The sequence below is a fragment of the Mobula hypostoma genome, chromosome 15 (genome assembly GCF_963921235.1).
Source record: "Mobula hypostoma chromosome 15, sMobHyp1.1, whole genome shotgun sequence".
NCBI lineage: Eukaryota > Metazoa > Chordata > Chondrichthyes > Myliobatiformes > Myliobatidae > Mobula > Mobula hypostoma.
Window position 1 is genome coordinate 56908632 of NC_086111.1, and position 24283 is coordinate 56932914.

The 24283-nt window shown below is 39.5% G+C and overlaps 1 protein-coding gene across 2 annotated transcripts in view; it reads left to right on the top strand.

Annotated features, from left to right (window-relative positions):
* The window catches only part of phf2 (PHD finger protein 2), a 155159-nt gene that overhangs the window by 107052 nt on the left and 23824 nt on the right, over positions 1-24283 (top strand). For both annotated transcript variants that reach the window (XR_010020456.1, XM_063068125.1), the window contains exons 9-17: positions 1516-1622; positions 1744-1835; positions 2649-2738; positions 6952-7212; positions 10471-10590; positions 12373-12491; positions 21857-22047; positions 22382-22455; positions 22994-23151. Coding sequence is in view for 1 of the 2 variants with exons in the window: in XM_063068125.1 (XP_062924195.1) it covers positions 1516-1622; positions 1744-1835; positions 2649-2738; positions 6952-7212; positions 10471-10590; positions 12373-12491; positions 21857-22047; positions 22382-22455; positions 22994-23151 (1212 nt within the window). In the remaining variant the exon portion in view is untranslated. The remainder of the gene's footprint in view (positions 1-1515; positions 1623-1743; positions 1836-2648; positions 2739-6951; positions 7213-10470; positions 10591-12372; positions 12492-21856; positions 22048-22381; positions 22456-22993; positions 23152-24283) is intronic.

Here is a 24283-nt window from a genome sequence, read left to right on the forward strand (position 1 = left end):
ATTTCTACATAGGTACATTCCAGTGAGACAGGGAAAGGATGGTATGGTACAGGAACCATGGCTGTTGAAAATCTAGTCAAGAAAACATAGAAACTTAGAAAACCTACAGCACAATACAGGCTGTTCAGCCCACAAAGTTGTGCTGAACATGTCCCTACCTTAGAAATTACTAGGCTTACCCATAGCCCTCTACTTTTCTAAGCTCCATGTACCTATCCAAAAGTCTCTTAAAAGGCCCGATCGTATCCACCTCCGTCGCCATTGCCGGCAGCCCATTCCACGCACTCACCACTCTCTGAGTAAAAAACTTACCCCTGACATCTCCTCTGTACCTACTCCCCAGCACCTTAAACCTGTGTCCTCTTGTGGCAACCATTTCAGCCCTGGGGAAAAAGCCTCTGACTATTCATACGATCAATGCCTCTTGTCATCTTATACACCTCTATCAGGTCACCTCTTATCCTCTGTTGCTCCAAGGAGAAAAGGTTGAGTTCACTCAACCTATTCTCATAAGGCATGCTCCCCAACCAGTAAAAAGTCAATAAAAGATGAAGTTTTGTGTATAATCTACATGCATTTCCTGATGACTATTGTTTTCATATTTAAAATGGGAACTCTTCTTGTGAACATTTACTCTGTAGTGTCATTTTCCCAGCTGTGTTAGTCATATACATTTGTAGATTTATGTCTTCATTTTTATGTTTGTTGTGAAGCCCATGTAAGTTACCAGTACAAAAGGAGCAAATGGTTTGTGCCCCACTGCTAAAATTGCATCCAATTAACTTCCCTTCCCTGAAATTAAATTTTAAGACTGAGTACAATGCACAGCTTTATTTAGCATGTGAAAGTAAAGGCTAATTTTTTCATTTATCTAGTTAAGTTGGCATGTTTTGGTAATTTTCTATAAATAGCATAAAATCAAAGCGCACACATATGAGGTATGCATTTGTAGGTCTCCCATCCCTGTTACTTAATTTTGTTACCTCCCTTCACTTAGGTCTAGAAACCCATGCAAAGTGATGAGTCAACCGTGTGACACTATTGGTTGTGTTTTAAATAAAAGCTTCAGCCTACACATGGCTTTCTTTGACACAATCTTCATAACTTGTTTTAAGATTTGATCACAATGTAATATTAACATTTACAATTAATAATACTAATTTTAATGTGAAGACCCAATATAACAAGTCTGTTTGTGATAGAACAGCTATACACTCTGGGAAGGGGAGCACCACAGTGCAAATTTTCAAAGAATCTCTTGGGTCACATTTTGTTTATGAGAAAGCTTGCTTTCATCAGTTGACCATGAGCATACCTCTGGAAATTTATTGGTGTATTGTACTGAAATCTTTCAATAATAAACAATCAATGTGGAACAGTTATACTGCAGCTACTTATGGATTTTAAAATTAGTTTGAGTAATTAGCACAATTCCCAGATTTTGCAGAAGTATTGATTATACAATTCAAAATGTTATTAAACTGGTTATAACTCAATAATATGATTTTATTACAGAGCTTATGAAGTAGAAAAAAGACTGAAAATTGGCAGCCTTATTAAATTTTCAAACTTTGAAGTCATATGTTGGTATGTTGGCAGATATCTGCTTGAGACGTTCAAAGGTAATGTGATAATTGAAGCTATATTTCCTAGCCATGTGGCATGTCAGTTTTCTCATTCTTCAAAAGTGTTTATCGAATTGAATGCTGATGGCATTATTGTTTCTGTTTTGGTTTGTACTAGGTTTGCATAAATCTGGGAAGCAACCTCCCTCTTATTTGGTGCAAGGAGCAAAAGCTCTAAATGGTGCATTCAGGTCCTGGACGAAGAAACAGGTAGAAAATATTGTACTATCCTTCAGTATGTGATATTTTGGTGGCAAAATGTGCCCAAAACAAGACAAATCTTATCAGTTAATACTTTGTACTTAGCTTGTACAAGACCTGAAGCCAGTTGTCTTTATGCATTTTGGTAACTTGACCAGGAGGGGTCCATTTTTTTTAGGACTCCTAGTCAGGCTGCCTTGATGAGCAAGCTTGGGAATGCCAAGGCTTCACAAAACTTAAGTGAAAAGTTAAAATTTTTTATAACTAAGGAATGGGAAAGATGCGTCCTTCTGGAGTCACAATGTTCTAACTACTAACAATGGTTACTTTGCCTCTCCCCTGGTGTCATCCTCACCCCGTCTTGGTTGAAGCTGTTGCTAACCAAAAATTCAATGTGCCTGGTGTGTAGGCTCCCCACTTGAGGCACAGCAGGCAATCCATGTCTTCTTCACACCAAGTCTATGCTTCGGAAGCATACATTTGGAATACTGAGACACAAAAATTTCTGGAGGAACTCAGCAGGAGTAATACTGCTCCATTTTGAAAGTTAGTCTCACCTTGTGCTCTTTTTCTACAGACTCATATCTGATACAAAGACAATCATTTAAGAAGGTAATGTTTAAGGTTACCTTCTGACTCAAATCAAAGACGCAGGAATGAAGTAGTAGACTTTTGGTCATTTAAACCTGAAAATTTCACAAGTTATGGACAATTATTTCCAAGGCATTTTTGTCTTTGGAGTTCTCTGCAGAAAGGCCTGTTCATTAACTGCACTCAATATTTAGTTGTTACTGACCTACCATGTGATACTTTATTTTCCAGGTTATTGCTGATCATGAGGATGAAATTCCAGAAACCATTAAGACAGCACAACTTATTAAAGAGTTTGCCAAAGAAATACGATTAGCTGAGGTGGGTTTTATTTCATAATGTGACAACAATACTTAACTTGTTGTATTATATCCAGTAAAGCTAGTAGATATTTAATTTAATTACATGTTCCCTTAAGATTATTTTAAAATATATTTAAATAACTTTCTCATTTAAGAAGGATAGTGTTATTAGAAACCTATTAATCAAAATGAAAGGCATTTTGCAAAAATTTTATTTTTCCATGATGTGACTTTGCATAGCCAAATTAATTTTAGTTGCATTCATAATGTATACATCCATAACGTATACTGAGGCAGCAGTATTCCATGGGAACTTAATATTGTACAGTGAATATTTTTCTAGATGTAGCTTATAGCTAGCGCAAAATAGTTAAAAATATTCTTCTTAAAAAATTGGACAAAAATGAAAACTTGAATAAACATCGAGTATTGTTGGTTGTCAGTGATGTCATTCTCTTCATACATTATTTCTGGAAGATTGAGACTGAGGATGTTTTCTGCAGCATCACGGGAACACCTAGATGTCCTTGCACTACTAGATGCATACATGACAATGTACAGGGATGAGATATTTCAGTTGGCAAAAAAGTAGGTGGAGCCTTGGTAAATGTTCTAACAGTGTGTATGAAATGTCTCTGTATTTTCAGACTATATTTTGCATGGTATTATAATAAATGTCATTTCAACCATACAGTCCACTTATGTTTTCTATGTGGTACTGTAGCTTTACATGAAAATCTCTTCTCTACACAATACATAACCATTCTAATTAGCTTACTGCTCCTGATTAGGATGATAAACCCTTTGTGGTAGTCGGATGCAGAGGTCTTGTTGCACTCTTGTTCCCCCAATCTGGAACATCTAATGATTAAGTGCCGACTGCTCTACTTACCAAGAGAGTTCTCCTTCGTGTTCCTGACTGCAGTTTACATATCGCCAATCGCTGATGTTAAGCAGGCACTCAAGTAGTGTGAGTAGCAACAAAAAGCAGCCTACCCACATGCCTTTGAAATCATTGTTGGGGTCTTCAATCAGGCTTGTGTGCCCAGTTATCATCAACGTATCATCTGCAGCACCAGGGGCCCCAACAAACTCGATCACTGCTGTACTACGATTAGGAATGCCTACCATTCCATGTTTAGACTGCATTTAATGAAATCTGATCACTTGGCTGTTCTCCTCCTAAGTGCATACAATCAGAGGCTAAAGAGAGGCTTGAGAGATGAGGACAATAAAGATGTAGTTGCTACGGGATTGCTTTGAGTCAGTGGACTGGGCCGTGCTCAAAGGCTCAGGATCTGAAACAATACACCGTGGTAGTCATGGACTTTATAAAAACAGTTGTAGACTGTTTGTGTGTCCCTACAAAATCATTCCCCAACCAGGAGCCCTGGTTGAACCATGAGAACCGCGGGCTGCTGAGAGCCAGATCATTGGTGTTCAGGTCAGGCAAGCAAGTAAGATACAAAAGGTCCATATACGATCTCTGGAAAGCCATCTCACGTGTGAAGTGGCAATTCCAGACCAAACTTGACTCACTAGCTGTGGCAGGGCTTGAATGCTATCACCCCCTACAAAGTGAAACCAAACAACATATGTGACAACAAGGCTTCCCTCCCAGATGAGTTAATTTACTTTTATGCTCACTTTGACATGAAAACATGGAGGCACCTTCGCGAACTCCAACAGCACCCTGTGACCCTGTGATTTCAGACTCTGAGGCTGATATGAGAGACTCCTTCATGAGGATGAACCCATGAAAAGCATCCGACCCAGACAGGGTACCTGGCCGAGTACTAAAGACCAATGCTGATCAACTGGCTGGAGTGTTCACTGATATCTTTATCCTCTCACTTTGGCAGTCAGAGGTACCCACCTGCTTTAAGCAGGCCTCAATTATACTGGTGCCTAACAAGTATATGGTAACCTGCTTCAATGACTATCGTCCAGTAGCACTTACATCCACAGTGATGAAGTATTTAGAGGGGTTGGTGATGAAACACATCTACTCCTGCTGAGAAGTGACTTGGATCCACTCCAATCTGACTACTGGCAAAATAGCTCAATAGCAGATGCCATTTCATTGGTTCTTCACTCAACTCTGGAACATCAGGACAATGAAGCTGTCTTCGTTGACTACAACTTGCTATTCAGTACTATCATCTTCTCAGAATTACTCAATAAGCTCAAGACCTTGGCCTCAATACCAACTCGTGCAACAGAATCCATGATTTCCTCACTTGCAGACTTCAGTCAGCTCAGAGCGACAACATCTCCTCCACAATCTCCATCAGCACAGGTGTACCACAAGGCTGTGTGCTTAGTCCCCTTCTCACAGTCTTGCTTCATACTTAAGACTGAGTACAGCTCCAATGCCATATTTAAGTTTGCTGATGATAACACTCTCATTGGACGAATCAAAGGTGATGACAAATCCGCTTCATTTGCCCCATCATTGAAATGTTTCCATGACCTAAGGACACACTTTCAAGAATTCTTCATCTCATATTCTTGATATTAATTGTTTATTTATTTATTATTGATATACTTTCTTTTTGTATTTGTGCAGCTTGTTGTCTTTTGCACACTGGTTGAATGTTCATGTTGGTGCGGTCTTTCATTGATTCTATTATGATTATTATTCTCTTATGAATTTATTGAGTAGGCCTGCAAGAGAATGAATCTCAGGTGACATATATGTACATTGATAATAAATGTATTTTGAATCAACATATAGAAGGGAGATTGAAGATCTAGCTGAGTGGTGCCACAACAACCACCTCTCACTCTATGCCAGCAAGACCAAGGAGCTGATTATTCACTTCAGGAGTAGGAAATTGGAGGTCCATGAGCCAGTCCTCATTGAGCAATCAGAGGTGGAGAGGGCAGGCAAATTTAAATTTCTCAGTGCTATCATTTCAGAGGATCCATCCGGGTCCATCACCTCTTCATAAATGCCATTATGAAGAAAGCATGACAAAGCCTCTGCTTTCTTAGAGATTTGCGAAGATTTGGCGTGTCACCTAAAATATTGATAAGTCTCTATAGATATGTGGTGGAGAGTATATTGCCTGGTTGCATCATGGCCTGTTATGGAAACACCAATGCCCTTGAATGGAAAAGCCTACAAAAGGTAGTGGGTATGTCCTAATCCAGCATGGGTAAAGCCCTCCCAACCTCTGAGCACACCTCCAAGGGGTGCTGTCACTGGAAAGCAGCATCCCTTATCAAGGAACCCCACCATCCAGGCAATGCTCTCTCCTTGCTGCTACCATCAGGAAGGTACACGAGCTTCAGGATCCAACACCAGCAAGGTCAGGAACAGTTATTACCCCTCAACCAATAGGTTCTTGAACTAGACGGGATAACTTCACTCTGCTTCACTCGCCCCTCACTGAGCTGTTCCCACAACCTATGGACTCACTTTTTGGGACTCTTCATCTCATGTTCTCTATATTTATTGCTTATTTATTTAATATAATTATTATTTATTTTGTTTTCTTCATTTTGTATTTGTACAGTCTGTTGTCTTTTGCACATTGATTGTTTGTCCGTCCTGTCGGGGGTGTTCTTTCATCGATTCTATTGTGTTTCTTGTATTTACTATGAATACCCACAGTGACATATATGTACTTTGAAAATAAATTTACTTTGAACTTTTTTAGAATTATTAATCCCTATTTTAGTTAGAATGTTACTCCAGTGGCGATAGAAGTGTAGTTGATAGTAATAAGTAGCTTTAACTAATGTTTTTCATATTTTTAACAAGTGAAATGAATGGTTCACAAATATCAAATTCTCTCACTTTGACGTTAACTTTTAGATGTTTTTATTGGAATATTGTAGTTTATGAAGTTGGAAAAGAATAATTGAATTTTACCTGGGGCAACTACAATATTTTATGGAAAAGTATATTCATGTTTGAAACTTACAGCAAAAAAAAAGAGAAGATACTAGCCCTCTTTTTTTATTTTGCCAGATGTTCAACAGTGAAGTATTTGAAAATGCCTTGCAGCTTGGTAAATATTTCTCAGATTGGAAAGTCACCTTCATTCCCCCATGTAAAGGAGGGCAAAAGCAGTTACAGAAACGGATAAACTGATCATCTGTACCAAAAATATTATTAAGCAGCAATGCAAAGATATATACACCCCTGTGATGAAGTGAGCAGCTATTCACTTTATTACTCTCAACCAGGGCTCTTACATTTTCTGATCTTCATGTCTTCACAGAATGCAATTAAAACAAATGAAAGTGAAGTCAGTGATACCAGTACAGGCAAGAGCCCTACTGTACCTGTCATACTACCCGTGCTGACAGGTATACCAGTTGAAAAGCCAGAAAGAAAAAAAGCTTCACGGTCCAAAGAAGGGGGAAAGAAAAAAGGAAAGAAAGAGAAAGAAAGTAGCACAGTAGTTCCAAACCTTGACATTCTTGAAGCACATACAAAGGAAGCCTTAATTAAAACTGAAGTGCCAAAGAAAGGGGGAAAGGTAGGTTGTTTTTACTAAATTATATTTAAGTATAATTCTAACATTAAATATGATTGTCATCATCAAAATGCAACATTTCCTGTGATGTGGACAGTCATGGTTTTCCATCTGTCTTTATTCTGAAGGTCTTCAAATTCTTTTTTCTATCCATGACCATGATTGTTCTTGGCAAACTTTTCAACAGAAGTGGTTTGGCTTTGCCGCCTTCTGGACCATGTCTTTACAAGACGGCTGACCCGAGTCATTATCAATACTCTTCAGAGAGCGTCTGCCTGGTGCCAGTATGACCATCCACCACATACTCCTATGGTTCACGTGACCCTGGTTGGGTGGGGCGGGGAGTGGTTAAACAAGAGCTACACCTTGTCCAAGGGTGATCTGCAGCCTAGCGGAGGGAAGGAGCGCCTTACATCTCCTTTGATAGCCACCCCGCCACCCATAAGTGTGATATTACTTAAAAATAACTATTTAATGCAATTGTATAAGCAGAAATAAATGCTGCATTTTTGTGTAGCATAGTTTAGAGTGATGCTTTACTTTATCATGTAGAACATCAGCTGGAAAGTGTTTGTTTCCTGGTGTTCATCGCCTATTTATGCCCCATTCATCCTTCTTATTTGCTTTCATCAGTTTATTTCCCTGCCCTGCCATGCACGTTCCATCCTCTCCACGGATTCTGTGTTCTTCCTTTGTAAATATTGCTTCTGCATCTTGGGAACTCATGCACCTCTAAAGTGCCATCAGTAAGCAGGACCACAATGATTCTGTTCATCGATCTACTTTTGTGAAATTCAAATTACTTTTACCTCTCTTGAGAACCTCCTGTTGTGCTCTCTGCTGAGACGAATTGGTTAATACACTCTGGATCTAGAGGATCACCAGAGTGGTCCCAGGGAATGGTTAGGGATTGGAATAGTGGATTAGTGCTAGTTGACGGGTTGAGGGGTTGGGGTGGGTTTTGAATACCACAGGGTTTGTGGGTATAGGATTAGATGGGTGAGATGAAGCTTGTTGGCAATTAAGAGGGGTAGGCTTTCCAGTCAAGGGGCATTATTTACTGCCTGGTAATTGAGGGGCAGGTATTATAGTTGTGTAGCAGTAATCAGAAGTGGTGGAATGGGAATTAATAGGCAAAGGTCAGATCAGACAGGCATGGGTCGGATGGGCTGGTTTGGGCAGTAGGTGTCTAGTCCTGATGAAGGGTCTCGGTCTGAAATGTCAATTGTTTATTCCTTTCCATGGATGCTGCCTGATATGCTGAGTTCCTCCAGCATTTTGTGTGTGTTACCTTGGGTGTGCAGAGGGATTTAATCAGGAAATCAATGAGAAGGAACAGGTTAAATGAAGGAAATAAACTGAAATGGATGAGTTAACTGAGTAAGGAATGTCTGATAAATGGAGCGTAATGTGAGAAAATGTGAAATAAAATGGCATACTATCTAAATAGTGAGAGATTGCAGAGCTCTGAGATGCGAGGCATCTGGTTGTCCTTTTGCAAAAGGTTAGTGTGCAGGTGCAGGAATCATTAGAAATGACAGAAATTTACCGTTGATTTCTAAGGGAAGTGAATACAAAAGGAGGAAGGTTATGCTTCATTTATATAGGACAATAATTAGACCAGATTCTGAGGACCATGTACCATATCAGTATTGTTAATAAGACCATAAAACATAGGAGAAGAATTAGGCCTGTGGCAAAGAATTCCGCAGATTTCTTTTAGAACAGAGATGAGTTCCTTTGCACCTCAGTTGTTTTTTGTATTTTCTCTCGATTTAGAAAATAGTCAACCCTTTCATTTCTTCTACCGAAGTGCATGACCATATACTTCCTGACACTATTCCTACTGACTTTTATTTGCCCATTCTCCTAATCTTTCTAAGTCCTTCTGTAGCCTCTCTGCTTCCTCAAAACTTCCTGCTCTCCACCTACCTTCATATCAACTACAAACTTTGCAACAAAGCCATTAATTCCATCATCCAAATCATTGTCACATAATGTAAAAAATATCGGTCCCAACACAGACCCCCATAGAACATCACTAGTCACCAGCAGCCAGTCAGAAAAGGCTCCCTTTGTTTCCCACTCCTTGCTTCCTGCTAATAAGCCACTGTTTTATCCATGCTAGAATCTTTCCTGTAATACCATGGGCTCATAGCTTCTTGAGTAGCCTCGTCTGGCATCTTGTTAAAGGCCTTCTGAAAATTCAAGTACACATCTACCGATTTTCCTTTGTCCATCCTGCTTGTTACTTCTTCAAAGAATTCCAACAGATTTGTCAGGCAAGATTTTCCTTAACGAAACCAAGCTGACACATTAAGAAGAAGCAATAAAACAAGTCATATTTTGCATTTTTGCATATTTCATCATGTGCCTCCAAGTACCCTGAGATGTCATCCTTAATAATTGACTCCAACATCTTCCCACCCACTGATGTTGGACTAACTGGCCTATAGCTTTCTTTCTTCTGTCTCTCTCCCTTCCTGAATTGTAGAGTGATATTTGCAATGTTCCAGTCTTCTAGAACCGTTCTAGAATCTAGTGAGTCATGAAAGATCATTACTAATGCATTCACAATCTCTTTCAGAACTCCTGTAGGTAGGTGACCAGACTCCAAATTAGGCTTCACCAAAGTTGTATACAACTTCAACATAGCAGTCCAACTCCTGTACATATTAAATTGATTTGTGAAGTCAAATGTGTCAAAAGCTGTCTTTATGACCCTATTTACCTGTGACGCCACTTTCAAGGAATTATGGATCTGTATACCCAGATCCCTGTGTTCTACCGCACTCCTCAGTGCCCTGCCAAACACTGTTTAAGTCCTACCTGGTTATTACTTCCAAAGGGCAACAACTCATACTCAACTACATTAAATTCCACCTGCTGGTTCAGATCCTTCAGCAAGCTTTGATAGACTTCCTCACTGTCCACTACACCCCCAATCTTGGTGTCATCTGCAAATTTGCTGATCAAGTTTACTACATTATCATCATCCATATTGTTGATATCATGATAAGATTATTACTAAGTTGCAATAAAAAATAAATAAACAGTACAAACGATGAATAGTGAAATAGTGTCTATGGACCATTCAAAATCTGATGGCGGAGTGGAAGAAGTAGTTTCTAAAACGTTGAGGAATGTTTAGACTTCATCAAAACCACTAAATGCAGAATGGTAGCTTATTGTACAATTGTTTTAATATTCTAGTTCTTTCCTCATTTTATAGCATGTAAAAATATGATTCTTATTTCTTAGGCTTCAAAGAATGTGTTAAGTGTGGCTGATCAAGAAAGTGCAAATAATCAAAACAATGAACTGAAGTTTGGAATACAAGAGCAAAACAAAAGCAAAGCTGAAGTGAAGTGGAAATACAAGGTAGATTGGTCATACAAAAATGCAAAATATGACTTGTTTTATTGCTTCTTAATGTGTTACAATCGACTTTTGTAAATATTTGGAGGCGGAGGATGTAGGGCGGAGGTCCTTAAAGAGTACATAGCTTCATGCTCACCAAGGGGAGGGACTATGATGAATGTGAGATCAGTGTAGAATGGACTAATGTGCTGGAGTATGTCAAGGATAAGAAAGGGGCAATATTGGAGCTTCTAAAAACATTAAGACCAATAAGTCCTCTGGGCTGGACAGGATATACTGTACCTCAGTCTACTAAGGAAGTGAGGGAAGAGATGGCTGGTAATGGGAACGATCCTGGGAATTATAGACCAATGAGACTTAAGTCAGTGGTAGGCAAACTAATAGAGATTATCCTTAGTGACAGAAATTCTGAGTATTTGGAGAACCATTGTCTGAATAAAACTACACCTGTGCGAATCCCTGCTGCATCTGGTGATCTTCTGATCTGTATCTCGGAGGCTGATGTCAGAACATCTTTCAAGAGGATGAACCCTCACCAGGCAACAGACCCAGATGGTGTTCCTGGTAGGGCACTGAAATCCTGTGCCAACCAACTAGCGGGAGTGTTAAGAACATCTTCAATCTCTCACTGCTGCAGTTGTAGGTTCCCACCTGCTTCAAAAGGGTGACAATGGGGATTGTCAATATGGCTTTGTGAAGGGCCTCACAATCCTCATTGATCTTTTTGAGGAGGTATCAAAACAAATTGAGGAAGGTAGAGCTGTTTATATGATGAATATGGATCTTAGTAAGGTGTTTGACATGGTTACACTTTGTAGAAGTTCAGGTGTTTGCAATCTGTCACTCTCCAAATATTAGGAGGAAAATGCCAGCCTGACAAGTCCATTTGTCCAAGATGCCTGCTCTGTTTCCTGGCATATTGAGTTGAAGACTCCTGCAAAATTGTTGGCGATAGGCTCTTTTGGCCACCTCCATCTTCCAGGGCCTTGCCACATGGTTTTGCCTTTAGCCCATCTCTTGTGGTTCCTGATTGTGCTGGAAGCACAGTCAAACTATAACTACAACAATAAAAGGCTGCCATGTTACCATGCTCATGATACAACTCTGGCCTTGTATCTTCAGCTCTGTGCCATGAAGAGAGCTCCCTTCCAGCTCTATCCTCAATGGATCTTTAGAAATTAATGACCTTTTTATAAACAAAGCAGATGCATAGGGAATCCCTGACATTAAGGCAGATATCCCTGATATTCACAGTGGGATTTCGTCACATATCCATGAGTGAACTTCGCTGTGGATCTGTTAATTAGGGTCTCGTATGGATTGACATCATTCATCTGTGCTGTATGTGCTTGATGTGTAGGTGTGTCACCATTGTGCTTGATTGAAAGTCTTATGATGTTTTAAGGATACTGTACAATTACAGGAATTGATTTTATTCCATAAGTCATTTGCATAGTGCTAAAAGATACAGATGTGCATTGTGAAATTGAACTTGTATCTTTGCATCTTTCTAAGTATGGAACTCCTCCATAGTTGTGTTTTGAAGAATCAACCCGAATTATGACTATAAGTTCTGGCGTAGGATCTAGAATCCTGAAGTAATTCAGAAGTAGGTGGGCTCTTTTTGAGCAATAGTTAATGGTGTTCATTTGTTGTTAAATATTTCATGCTGGGTTGGAAAATAACACAACAACAATAATATATTAAACTGAGTTTATCCCTAGGTAACATGATGTTTGTTTGAAAAAAAAGACTCACAGCTGCACTTTCATTATTTCCTAGAACAGTAAACCAGATTCTCTGCTAAAAATGGAAGATACAAAATCAGAAAAATCATTTTTGATGGGAAATAAAGACAACAGCAAACTCAAATTGGTCTTCACCAATAAAAAATTGCTCAGGTTTGTGATTAAAGTAATACATTGTAAGTTTACTCCTTTGAATTTGATTTATCCAAGGAATTTAAAACTTCATTGAAGGTCTTAGCAGCACAATGAGTATATATGTAATCCTCTCACCAGAGCTCGTACGTCAGCTCGGGTCGCCAGCTAGCTCTGCTAACAGCCACGTGACTCAGCGGTGAGCAGGCCAACATTCTAAACAATGTATATCAAGGGCTGGTATGATTTGGGGTTCAATGTTGGGAATTCTGATTAAAGGAACCTCGATTTGAATGAATGCTGTGTAAATACTGCCCATACACAATTATCAGTTGCTAAGAAATTACAGATTGTATACGGCATCAAATTATAAAGGAAGTATATTTACCAACTTCAGCTGAATCAAGCAGTTAATAGGAAAAAGAAAAGCAAAATAAATAAAAGGGCTCATTACCGCTAAACCAGTCTAAATGCGCACATAAACGTTGGAGCTCATTTCTGTAGTACCACTTTACTCATAGTACTGAATTTTCCTCACCAATCACAGGTAGAACTTCCCTTCTTGGATTCTTTCATCTCGTGAAGAATTCCTTGCATTAAGGTCTTCCCTTTGGATCAGATCCTCCAGGCATCTTCCCCTATTCTCTCCTCTCTGCATCTCTCATCAAATGTACCACGAACCTGACTACTACCTGTCAGAAATATCTCTCCACCCAGCTCTCCCTAGAACCTTTTCTCCATCCCACCAACCTGATTGGCCGACATAACATTCCTAAGTTGGACAACGTGGTTCCTTACCTTTAGCCAAAATCAAAGCACTCTCACCAGCAGGATACACTGCTTTTACAGAAAACTGCAAAAAAATAAAACAGCTCACAGTATAGCAGGAGAAATCTTAACCAGAGCATTGCATATGCAACACAAAAACTAACTTTATTCAGAGGTTTAAATACAACTCAACATTGATATTTTTGTACTTTCTAAAAGCTACCATGCTAATAAGAGTGCATATTTTTAACCAAAAACTTGGCAATAACTCTGTAATAAAAATTGTATGCTTAGAAATTGAGCGATATAACCCTGAATTTTTTTGTGTGTTCTGCCATTGAAAGTGAATTTATTTGCTAGTTATTTGTGTTTGGAAACCTTCGGGGAGAATGCAATCTTAGCCCACCCATGTATTCAAGATGCAAACAGGAGGAAGATGCCAGCTTTGTTTCCTGATATATTAAATTGGAGATAAGAGCAGGGCTCCAGGAGAAATTTGACTGGGTTATGACTTCAACAGGACTTCTATATCAGAGAGGTCAGTCACAACATCATTGATTTTAGAACGTTGAGGGGAAATTGAGACCTTGCTTTTTTGGGAAGCCCACCCTAGTACAGGTCCAGGGCTACTGCTGAGAGAACCGCTCCCCGTCTACAATCCCAAAAGCGTCACCTTTCACTCTCCCAAAAACTGACGTTTAAAATACCAGTGATCCCCTGATCTGTGACCCCCATTTCACCTCTTATGTACTTATTCACCCTAGCTTCTGTTCCCCATTCTCCACCTAGTAATTCTTCATGCCAGTCCTGCTTCTGTTCTCCCTTGGGTACCATGCTGGTCTTCCTGATCCCAGTGTCACTTGGCCACCCCCTCCACCCCAAATCCTGGGCGTAAATTCCCAGCCCCATAACCTCACACTGATCTTATCCCTCTCCCCCACCCCCCACCCCCACCACCAGGCAAGCACCATCCTGAGCTTTTCTCTACCATCCTCACCAATACTAGCTAAAATAAAAAGAATGCTGAATTGCAAAAGCATGTCAAAAATTGGTGAAGGTAGGTACTTGATCCAAGATACTCCATTATGACCATTGACCTATTTGGACCAATTGCTGTCTTCCTGAGTCCAGTCTTTAGAGAAGAGGACCCAGCAGCACCTGAATCTTAAAATTAGTACACCAGGCCATTAGGCATCAGTTGCACATGAATTGACAGTAACCAAAATTGCCATGGTTTCATCATACCTATGACCCTAATTTACATTCATTGGGAGTATTGCAGTGAACTCTAAGTTCCACATTCTTCCAATTAATCTCTCTTGCAACATCTCAAAGGCCTTAATATTCCTGTCGGGAGTTAAAGGCTGTTTTTATGATGTGGAGAAACTGGAGAAAAAGATGTAGTTCTCCTTAAGGCAAGGAAACTGAAAGGGAGATTTTATGTAGGTGTTGAAAATTTTGATGGGCTTTGGTTTATAAACTGAATGGATTTCTAGTGGCAGGGGAGGCAGAAGTTTTGTTTGTTAGAATTATTAACTCTCCTGCTATTAAAGATATTAAAATCTCAGCCTTAGTACAAAATCATTCAGAGTCTTCCCCAACCAGAAGTCTTGGATGAACCAAGAGATCCTCAATCTTCTGAGGGCCAGATCAGTGGTGTTCAGGTGTGGCGACCAAGTAAAATACAAGAGGATTTGCTCCCAGATGAGCTCAATGCTTTCTATGCTCGCTTTGACCTTCAAAGCGTGGATGCACCTTCATGAACTCCCACAGCCCCCAAAAAGACTGTGATTTCAGTTTCTGAGGCCAGTGTGAGAGCATCCTTCAGGAGGGTGAACCCACAGAAAGCATCCGGCCCAGACGGGTCCCCTCCTAAGTATTGGACACCTGTGCCCTTCAACCGGCTGGCGTGTTCACTGATGTCTTTGACCTCTTGCTTCGGGTGTCTGAGGTACCGACCTACTTTAAGTAGACTTCAATTATACCAGTGCCCAAAAAGAATGTAGTTACCTGACTCAATGACTATGATCCAGTGGCACTTCCTCCATTGTGATGAAGTACTTTGAGAGTTTGTTGAAGAAGTATATCAAGTCCTGCCTGAGGAGCGACTTGAATGCACTCCAATTTGCCTGCCATCACAACAGGTCAACAGCAGATGCCATTTCATTGCCTGTTCACTCAGCTCTGGAATAGTTGGACAGTGAAGGTGCATAAATTATGATGCTCTTCATTGACTACAGCTCACTAATCAGTAAGCTCCAAGACCTAGGCCTCAATACCTCTTGTGCAACTGGATCCTCGACTTCTTCACTTGCAGACCCCAGTCAGTTTGCATTAGCAACAACATCTCCTCCACAACCTCCTTTTTGTATTTGCACAATTTGTTGTCTTTTGCACATTGGCTGTTTGTTTCTGTTCTGTGCAGTTTTTCATTGATTCTATTGTGTTTCTTTGTATTTACTGTTCAAGAAAATGAATCTGAGTTGTACATAGTGGCCTATATGTATTTTGCTAATAAATTTTCTTTGTACTTTGAACTTTAAATTTAAAAGTAGTTTATGATAGAGAGATTCACATTCCAAACCACCTATCCACTCCAGTCTCTTTTTTTTTGTGATAATCTTGTTCTCTCTCATTATTATTCAGTTGAATAATGAAAATAAGTTAATGCTTTACATAATCTTAATTATTATAAAAGCTCCTCTTGGGCTTTAGTTAATCCATTCAACTGCAGCAAAAAAAAATCTCTCAATTATGTCTCTTCTCTCGAACTACATCTGTTCCTGCTTTAGCATACAAGAGAATCTACGCCATACAGTTTCCTTATTCATTCACCTGTAAAAGGATGCATAAAGTTTGATATATAGAATGGAACTTCTGCCTGAATTCTGTAAAAGGGGTTTCATGTTTCACAATTTTGTGATCTAAACTATTGGATGCAGCAGCAAATTTTAATTTCATTTCGGAATCAGAATCAGGTTTAATATCACCAGCATATGTCATGAGATTTGTTAAATTTGTGGCAGCAGTACAATGCAATACGTGATAATATAGGGGAAAAACTGATTCACAGTAAGTGTGTGTGTGTGTGTGTGTGTGTGTGTGTGTGTGTGTGTGTGTGTGTATGTATGTGTGTGTGTATATATATATATGTGTGTGTGTGTTAAATTGAATAAGTAGTCCAAAAATAGAAAAAAAATAGTGAGGTAGTGTTCATGGGTTCACATTCCAGTCACAAATCGGGTGTCAGAGGGGAAGAAGCTGTTCCCGAATCGTTACTACGTCTAAGGAATTATTATTTTTAATTATTCAATAGTAAATTCTAACTAACATTCTCAAATCTGAGAGCAGTTTTCTTTCCTTATTTGTAGTGACGTTGTATATTTCTTCTCATAATTTTTGTGGCAAGTTGTTCTGTGTGATGATTATTTGCTCCCTGAGATGTTAGCCTTATTTTTTTTAACGAGAAGTGTGGTAGTCCAGATGCAACCTGACAAAGTAATATGGAAATTGTTTTGGATCTAATGACAAAAATATGTAATTTTTTTCTTCTTGGTTACTAACCAGTGATGAGTCAAACTCCTAAATCAGAGTGCTGGGAACAATAATCAATGCCTTGAAATAGCAGACAGGGACTCTTGGGGAAAAGTCAGGAGAGTAGAGTGATCATGAAATGAGAGTCTGAGATGTTACAATCACAGGAGATTAGGAAAGTCCTGGGGAGGTTGGAGATTATAGAAAGTAGAATATGTATTTGGACTTATGAGATACAAAATCAGGTCATAAGAGAGTCCATGGACTCCAGAATGATGCCTGCAAAGTTGAGAAATACAGCTCTGTTATGTAAGAAAGGATGGAGAAGGAAGACAGGTTAGTTAGTCTTATGTTAGTAATCTATCATAAAGGAAGTGGTATCAGGATATTTAGAAAATAATAAGAAATGGGCAGAATCAGCATGAATTCATGAAGGAAAAATCATGTTCAACAAATATGTCTGATTTTTTTGTGACTGTAACTAGCAGAATGGATGTGGGCAAACTGATTTGGTCTTTCAAAATATCTTTGATAAGCTGCCATACAGGAAATTAGACAACATTAGAGCAAGTTCAATTGGAGTGATTTGTATTGTGGATTGCTTAACTGTAGAAATTAGAAGAGAGAAATACATAAATAATTTTTGGGTTGCGAGGTTGTGACTGGGAGAGAGCCCAGTTGTTTAGCATCTATAGCAGTGATTTGGTTAAGAGGATCAAGTAAAATATGTTCAAGTATGCTTAATGGAAGTATGGATTCCAAGTATAATGCAGAAAGGTTTCAGAGGGATCTGAGACAGGGCAAAGACATGACAGTTGAAAAATGAAAAATGAATGTTAAGACCTTAAGACAGAATTAGGCTACTTGGCACTTCGAGCCTGCTCTGCCATTTCATTATGGCTGATTTATTAGCCCTCTCAATCCCATTCTCTTGCCTTCTCCCCGTAACTCTGACTAATCAAGAACCTATCAACCTCTGCTTTAAATATACTCAATTACTTGACCTCCACAGCCATCTGTGGCTATGCATTTCACAGATTCATCAGCTTCTGGCTAAAGAAATCCTTCCTCATCTCTGTTCTAAATGGACGTCCCTCTATTCTGAGGCTATGCCCTCTGGTGTTAAACTCTAAAGGAAACATCCTCTCCACATCCACTCTATCTAGGCCTTTCAATATTTGATAGGTTTCGTTGAGATCCCCTCTCATTCTTCTAATTTCCAGTGAGTACAGGCCCAGAGCCATCAAATGCTCCTCATATGTTAACCCTTTCATTCCTGGAGTCATTCGCCTGAACCTCCTCTGCACTCTCTCCAATGCCAGCACATCTTTTCTTAGATAAGGGGCCCAAAACTGCTCCCAAGTTTGGTCTGACCAATACCGTATAAAGGCTCAGCATCCTTTCTTGCTCTTATATTCTAGTTCTCTTGAAATAAATGATAACATTGCATTTGCCTTCCTTACCACTGACTCAACCTGCAAGTTGACATTTAGGGAATACTGCACAAGGACTCCCATGTCCCTTTGCACCATAGATTTTGAATTGTCTCCCCATTTAGAAAACAGTCTCCTCCTTTATTCCTTCTACCAAAATGTATGACCGTACACTTCTGTACACTATATTCCATTTGCCACTTCTTTCCCCATTCCCCCAGTCTGCAAGACCTTCTGCAGACTCCATGCTCAACACCATTTACCTTTGTATCGTCTGTGAACTTAGCCACAAAGCCATCAATTCTGTCATCCATATCATTAACATATAATGAAAAGAAGCGGCCCCAATACCAACCCCTGTCAGTGGCAGCCAACCAAAATAGGCTCCCTTGATTCAGACTCTGCCTCCTGCCAATCAGCCAATCTTCTATCCATTCAGAACATGAAATCTGCAGATGGAAATCCAAAGGAACTCATCGATGAAGGATCTCAGCCTGAAACATTGACCGTTTGCTCTTTTCCATAGATGCTGCCTGGCCTGCTGAGTTCCTCCAGCATTTTGTGTGTGTTGCTTTCTCTCTATGCTAGATTCTTTCCTGTAATACCATGGGCTCTTGTTAAGCAGCCTCATGTGTGACATCTTGTCAAAAGCCTTCTGGAAACCCAAATAAACAATATCTCTTTTGTCTATCCTACCTATTATTTCCTCAAAGAGTTCCAGCAGATTTGCCAGGTAAGATTTCCCCTTAGAGAAACCATTCTGATTTTGGCCTACTTCATCATGTGCCTCCAAGTACCCCAAAACCTCATCCTTAATTATGGACTCCAATATCTGCCCAACCACTAAATTCAGGCTAATTGGCTAATAATTTCCAATCTTCTGCCTCACTTACTTCTTAAAGAGTGGAGTGACATTTGCAATTTTCTAGTCCTCTGGAACTATTCCAGAACCTAATGATTCTTGAAAGATCATTATTAATTCCTCCACAATCTTTTAAGCTACCTTTTTCAAAACCCTGAGGTGCAGTCCATCTGGTCCAGGTGACTTATTTACCTTCAGATCTTACAGCTTTCCAAGCGCCTTCTCCTTAGTAGTAACAACTACACTCACTTCTGCCCTCTGACATTCTTGAATGTCTGGCATACTGCTAATGTCTTCCACAGTGAAAACTAACAGAAAATATTTTGTTAAATTTATCTACTATTTAATTGTCAGTGGTCCGATATTCATTCTCGCTACTCTTTATATTTCTGAAAAAACTTTTGGTGTCCTCTTTTATATTATTGGCTACCTTACATTCTTATTTCATTTTTTCTCTCTTTATGGTTTTTCACTGTTTTTTAAAAACATCCCAATCCTTTAACTTCCCTTGTCAGGCATGGTTGCCTCATTCTTCCTTTAGAATAACTCCTCATCTTTGGGATTTAACTATCCTGTGCCTTCTGAATTGCCCCCAGAAACTCCAGCCATAGCTGTTCTGCAGTTATCCCTGATAGTGTCCCCTTTCAATCAACTTTGGCCAGCTGCTCTCTCATGCCTCTATAATTCCCTTTACTCCACTGTAATACTGATAGATCCGATTTCACCCTCTCAAGCTGCAAGGTGAATTCTATCATATTATGATCACTGCCTGCTTCAAAAGGTTCCTTTACCTTAAGCTTCCTAATCAAATCTGGTTCATTACACAACACCCAGTCCAAAATTGCCTTTCCCCTAGTGGGCTCAACCACAGGCTGCTCTAAAAAGCCACCTTGTAGGCATTCTACAAATTCCCTCTTGTGGGAATTTCTCCAATCTATCTGTATATGACTATTGTAACATTGCCCTTTATTACATGCTTTTTTAATCTCCTGTTGTAATTTATATCCCACCTCCTGGCTACTGTTCATAGGCCTATATATAACTCCCAACATGGCCTTTTAGCCCTTAACTCTACACACTAGGAGTCTACACTCTTTTGATCCTGTGTCACCTCTTTCTAAGGATTTGATTTTTTTTTTACGGAGTCGACCCATTCCTCTGCCTACCTGCTGTCCTTTAGATACAAGGTGTACTTTACTTCAGCTACTATCTGAAGCCCTCACTCTGGGTGTGACCACTTTGGTAAAAGTGTAATCAATGAGCCTTTCAGCTTCCTGGATGATCCTAAGTACATCTATCTCCAGCTCTAGTTCCTTGACCTTACCAGACAGGAGCTGAAGTTTGGTCCCCCTGCCCACATAAATTGCATTTTTAATAGACTAAGAGCAGTGATGGTTCATGAGATTGATTCCTCGATTGGTGGCATGTCATAAGAGGAGAAATTATGCAGAGACTTTCAATATAAGGATCAATCTCATAAAACTATACACGATTCTTATGAAGTTTGACAGGGTGGAGAAATAACACCTCATATTCCACCTAGGTAGCATTCAACCTGATGGCATGAACATCAATTTCTCTAACTTTCAGTAATTTTCTTCCCTCTCCTTCTGTTTCTGGCCTTACCCCTTCTCTGCACCTGCCTATCAACTGCACTTGGTGCCCCTCTTCCTTCCCTTTCTCTCATGGTCCACTGTCTTCTGCTATCTGACTCCTTCTTCTCCAGCCCTTTGCCATTTCCACATAACCTTCTAGCTTCCTACTTCATCCCTCCTCTCCCGCCCAGCTTTTAGCTTGTCCTTCTTCCCTTCCCTCCACTTTATATTCTGACATCTTTCCCCTTATTTTTCAGTCCTGAAGAAGGGTCTTGGGCTGAAACGTTGACTGTTTGTTCATTTCCATTGACGCCTGACTTGCTGAGTTCCTCTAGCATTTTGTGTGTGTTGCTCTGGATTTCCATTATCTGCAGAGTCTCTTGTGTTTAGGGTAGATGCAGAGTTGATATTGCCCTGAGGTGGGCTGCTCTTTATCAGAGGTCACCTTTTTGCTGAGCATATTCAATACAGAGGGCAAAGTACTTTTAGATATTAGTGGAATCAAGGAATATGGGGTTAGTGAAGGAACATGGGTATGATTTTATTGACTGGTACAGCAGGCATGAGCAACGAGAAGGCCACTTCCTGCTTCACTTTCAATTTTTTTTGATATTCTACAGATTGAAGCTTGATGAGGGGTTGTATTTTATTAGAAGGAAGAATCTTGTTATTGGAGGTCAGGAGGTCTGATTTTGCTGATGTTAGAAGGTAAAGATCAAAGCGGGGTTGATGCTGATGAGAGGACAATTGCAACTGCAGCAAGGGTAGAGAGAGACCCCAGTCAAAGGTAAGGAAGACGAGAGGCATAATGAGGGAACTTGGGACATTTTATTTTCTGCTCATTATGGCCTACAGATGGTATAGTAAAACAACACATCCCTTCAGCAGACCACAATTTCTTTTCTTTCTGTCTTGAATAGCTAATAAATAGCAGTTAGTGTTAAGCTGCAAACAGCATTTATGTAAGTGAACATTCAGCACAAATTTGTTACCCTACCTACATTGAATTCTGTAGATAAGCGTTATTCATGTGTCACAATCATCATACTTGTCCAATGTAGTCCTCGTTATATATCTTTATAAAATAACATTCTGTTGAATGATTGATTTTACAGTAACACAACCAAATTTACTTGGCTCCTTTGACAATATGTGAATTCTTTGTTTTTATTCTTAATAATTTTGCTTCAACAGTTGTAAAGGAGTGAAAACACAGCCAAAATCTGTGAAATCAGATAATGTGTTTGGCTGTCTGCAAAATATTAAAGAAGACAAACCCAAACCAGTGAGAGATGAATACGAATATGTTTCAGATGATGGTGAACTACAGATTGATGAGTTTCCAATAAGAAGAAAGAAGACTACTCCTAAAAGAAACTTGTCATGTAAGATGCATTTTATAGCCTGTAATATTTGCACAAACTGAAATGTAAGCTACTCTCTTTATAGTTTGTGGTAGATTGGCGAGCAAAGCATTGGCATAGTTGAACCTGGATACCTCAGTGGTATTTATAATTGTTTAGCAGTGCTTGTACAGGGACAGGTATGAAAATGCTCTGTGTGGCAAAAATGTAATCTTTGTAATGGAAAGCAAATGAGATTGGAATTGTGCTGACCTCAATGAATTGGGAGGATGTGAAATGAGAGGAATGCAACTGGTGGTCAATAAGGTGCTTTCTGACACACAAGACTGATTATACATTTTGTTCTCTTTTGCAGTTTTAACAAAGACCAAAGAGAGTGTTGGAGTTGTTGAAATGAAGGAACCTTTGGTTCAGCACAGTTCTAACCAGGTACATTGGCACATACTCATTGTAGCATTGTTCAGTCATCGTCATCTAAATCTTTGCTGACGAGAATAGAATTACAAGTGATTCTGATCACGTAAAATGTGTCTGTCATCTCCTGAAGAAATAGACAAGCTTTTTTGGCTATACTCTTTCAAGTACAGCAATTTTGTCTTGGGGAAGCAACAGGGAGCATAGTTGATTTGTGAGTCTTTCTAACACACAAAATTGTAAAACTCAGAGCAACAGTTAACTGCATTAAATTGAAAGCTATCAATGGCATGGAATAAGATTATTCATTCTTTTATTTCTTGATATACGCCTTTAACATTAATATTTTTACTCATGTATATAAAGGATGTAAGTAAGAAAGTCAGTTCAATTCAGTTCTTTGGTTGGCACTTTCAAGAAACAAATATTTACGTATTTGAGAGTCATGGGCAAAGCAAACATTTATTGCAATCCCTTAATGCCAACCACTACCACTGCCTTTATTGGCAATTTTTTTTTATTCTAGTATTTTCATTTGTGGGTTCACCTGCAGGACGACAACTCAACTGATGAAGATTCACTTCATATTGATACTGAGGCAAAACCAGATCCCAATACTGAAAAAACGACTGAAACAGGTAGTTCTGCCGGGATACTGGATCTGCTACAGGCCAGCAAGCAGGTTGGAGGCCTTGAGTACAGTGGAAACAGGTATGAATCCTAGCTTTAAAAATCAAGTGTTACGTACCCCGTAACTGGGTTTCCAAACCAACAGAAATGAACCACTTAGTTGGAGTCTGGATTACTGGAACTAAGAAAGTTTTATTAAAGAAATAAGTAACACAGTACTCTAATCGTAAGGATATAAATGCAACAGGTTAGCAATGATAAAACACTCAAGTACACAGAACTAGGATAATAGGAATCAACCAAGCTCTATCGCAGTCTAGGGGTAAAATGATCAGTCTCAAGTGACGCAGAGTTCAGTTCAGCTTAGTACAGTTCGCAGTAATCGCTGTTGTGCCGTTGGAGAGAGGGAGAGAGCGAATGCAAATTTCGATTCAAACAGACCTTTGAAGTTCCTGGCAGTTAGCTTTCGGGCGAGACCTTTTAATGTCTTCTGAGGTCACCGACTGTGACCCCCTCCGTTCCGGATACGATCGTTCTTCCACGGTGAACCCGGCACCCAGGCAAGGGCGGGCACACACACCAGGTTCCCGCCGATCGTACCTTTTCACCCTGTGCGTCTATGGTCGGTCCCGTGACCAGACTACCAAACTCCCACCAACTTGTGGGGGCACACTGCACTTCCAGGGTCTCGTTATCTCGTGATCTCGTGGTGTCTCTTTTCGTTAATCTCTCTCCTCTCTCATTAACATTTTGAACGCTTCTCCCTTTGTCTCTCTTATCTCTCTCATCAGCATCAGTCTTCTGATAACTTGGTTTTTCGTCACACAAGGAAGAATACTTAGAGGAATGATAAGTTGCATTTCAGTGGTAAATCATAATGGATATTTTAGATAAGCAAATATTTCTTTGTTTTAGGTTTTCTGTACCACTACTACTTAATAAATTGATGTGTTATAATTGTGATTTGTTCATCTTTGTTTGTTTATGGAAATAAACCAGACATTTGGTTAATTGAAACAGTTAACCTGACAAAATCTTATCAAATTATTTTTGAGGCAGAATCAGTAAAGTAACCAAAACCACCAACTATGACATCACTGAATTCGGGCATTAGTAATACCCTGACAGTTTAAATTCAGGTATTGCAGCTACACAGAAAGCTATTCAGATAAGAAAACATGACCAAAGCACACACTGACATATAAATAGAAGA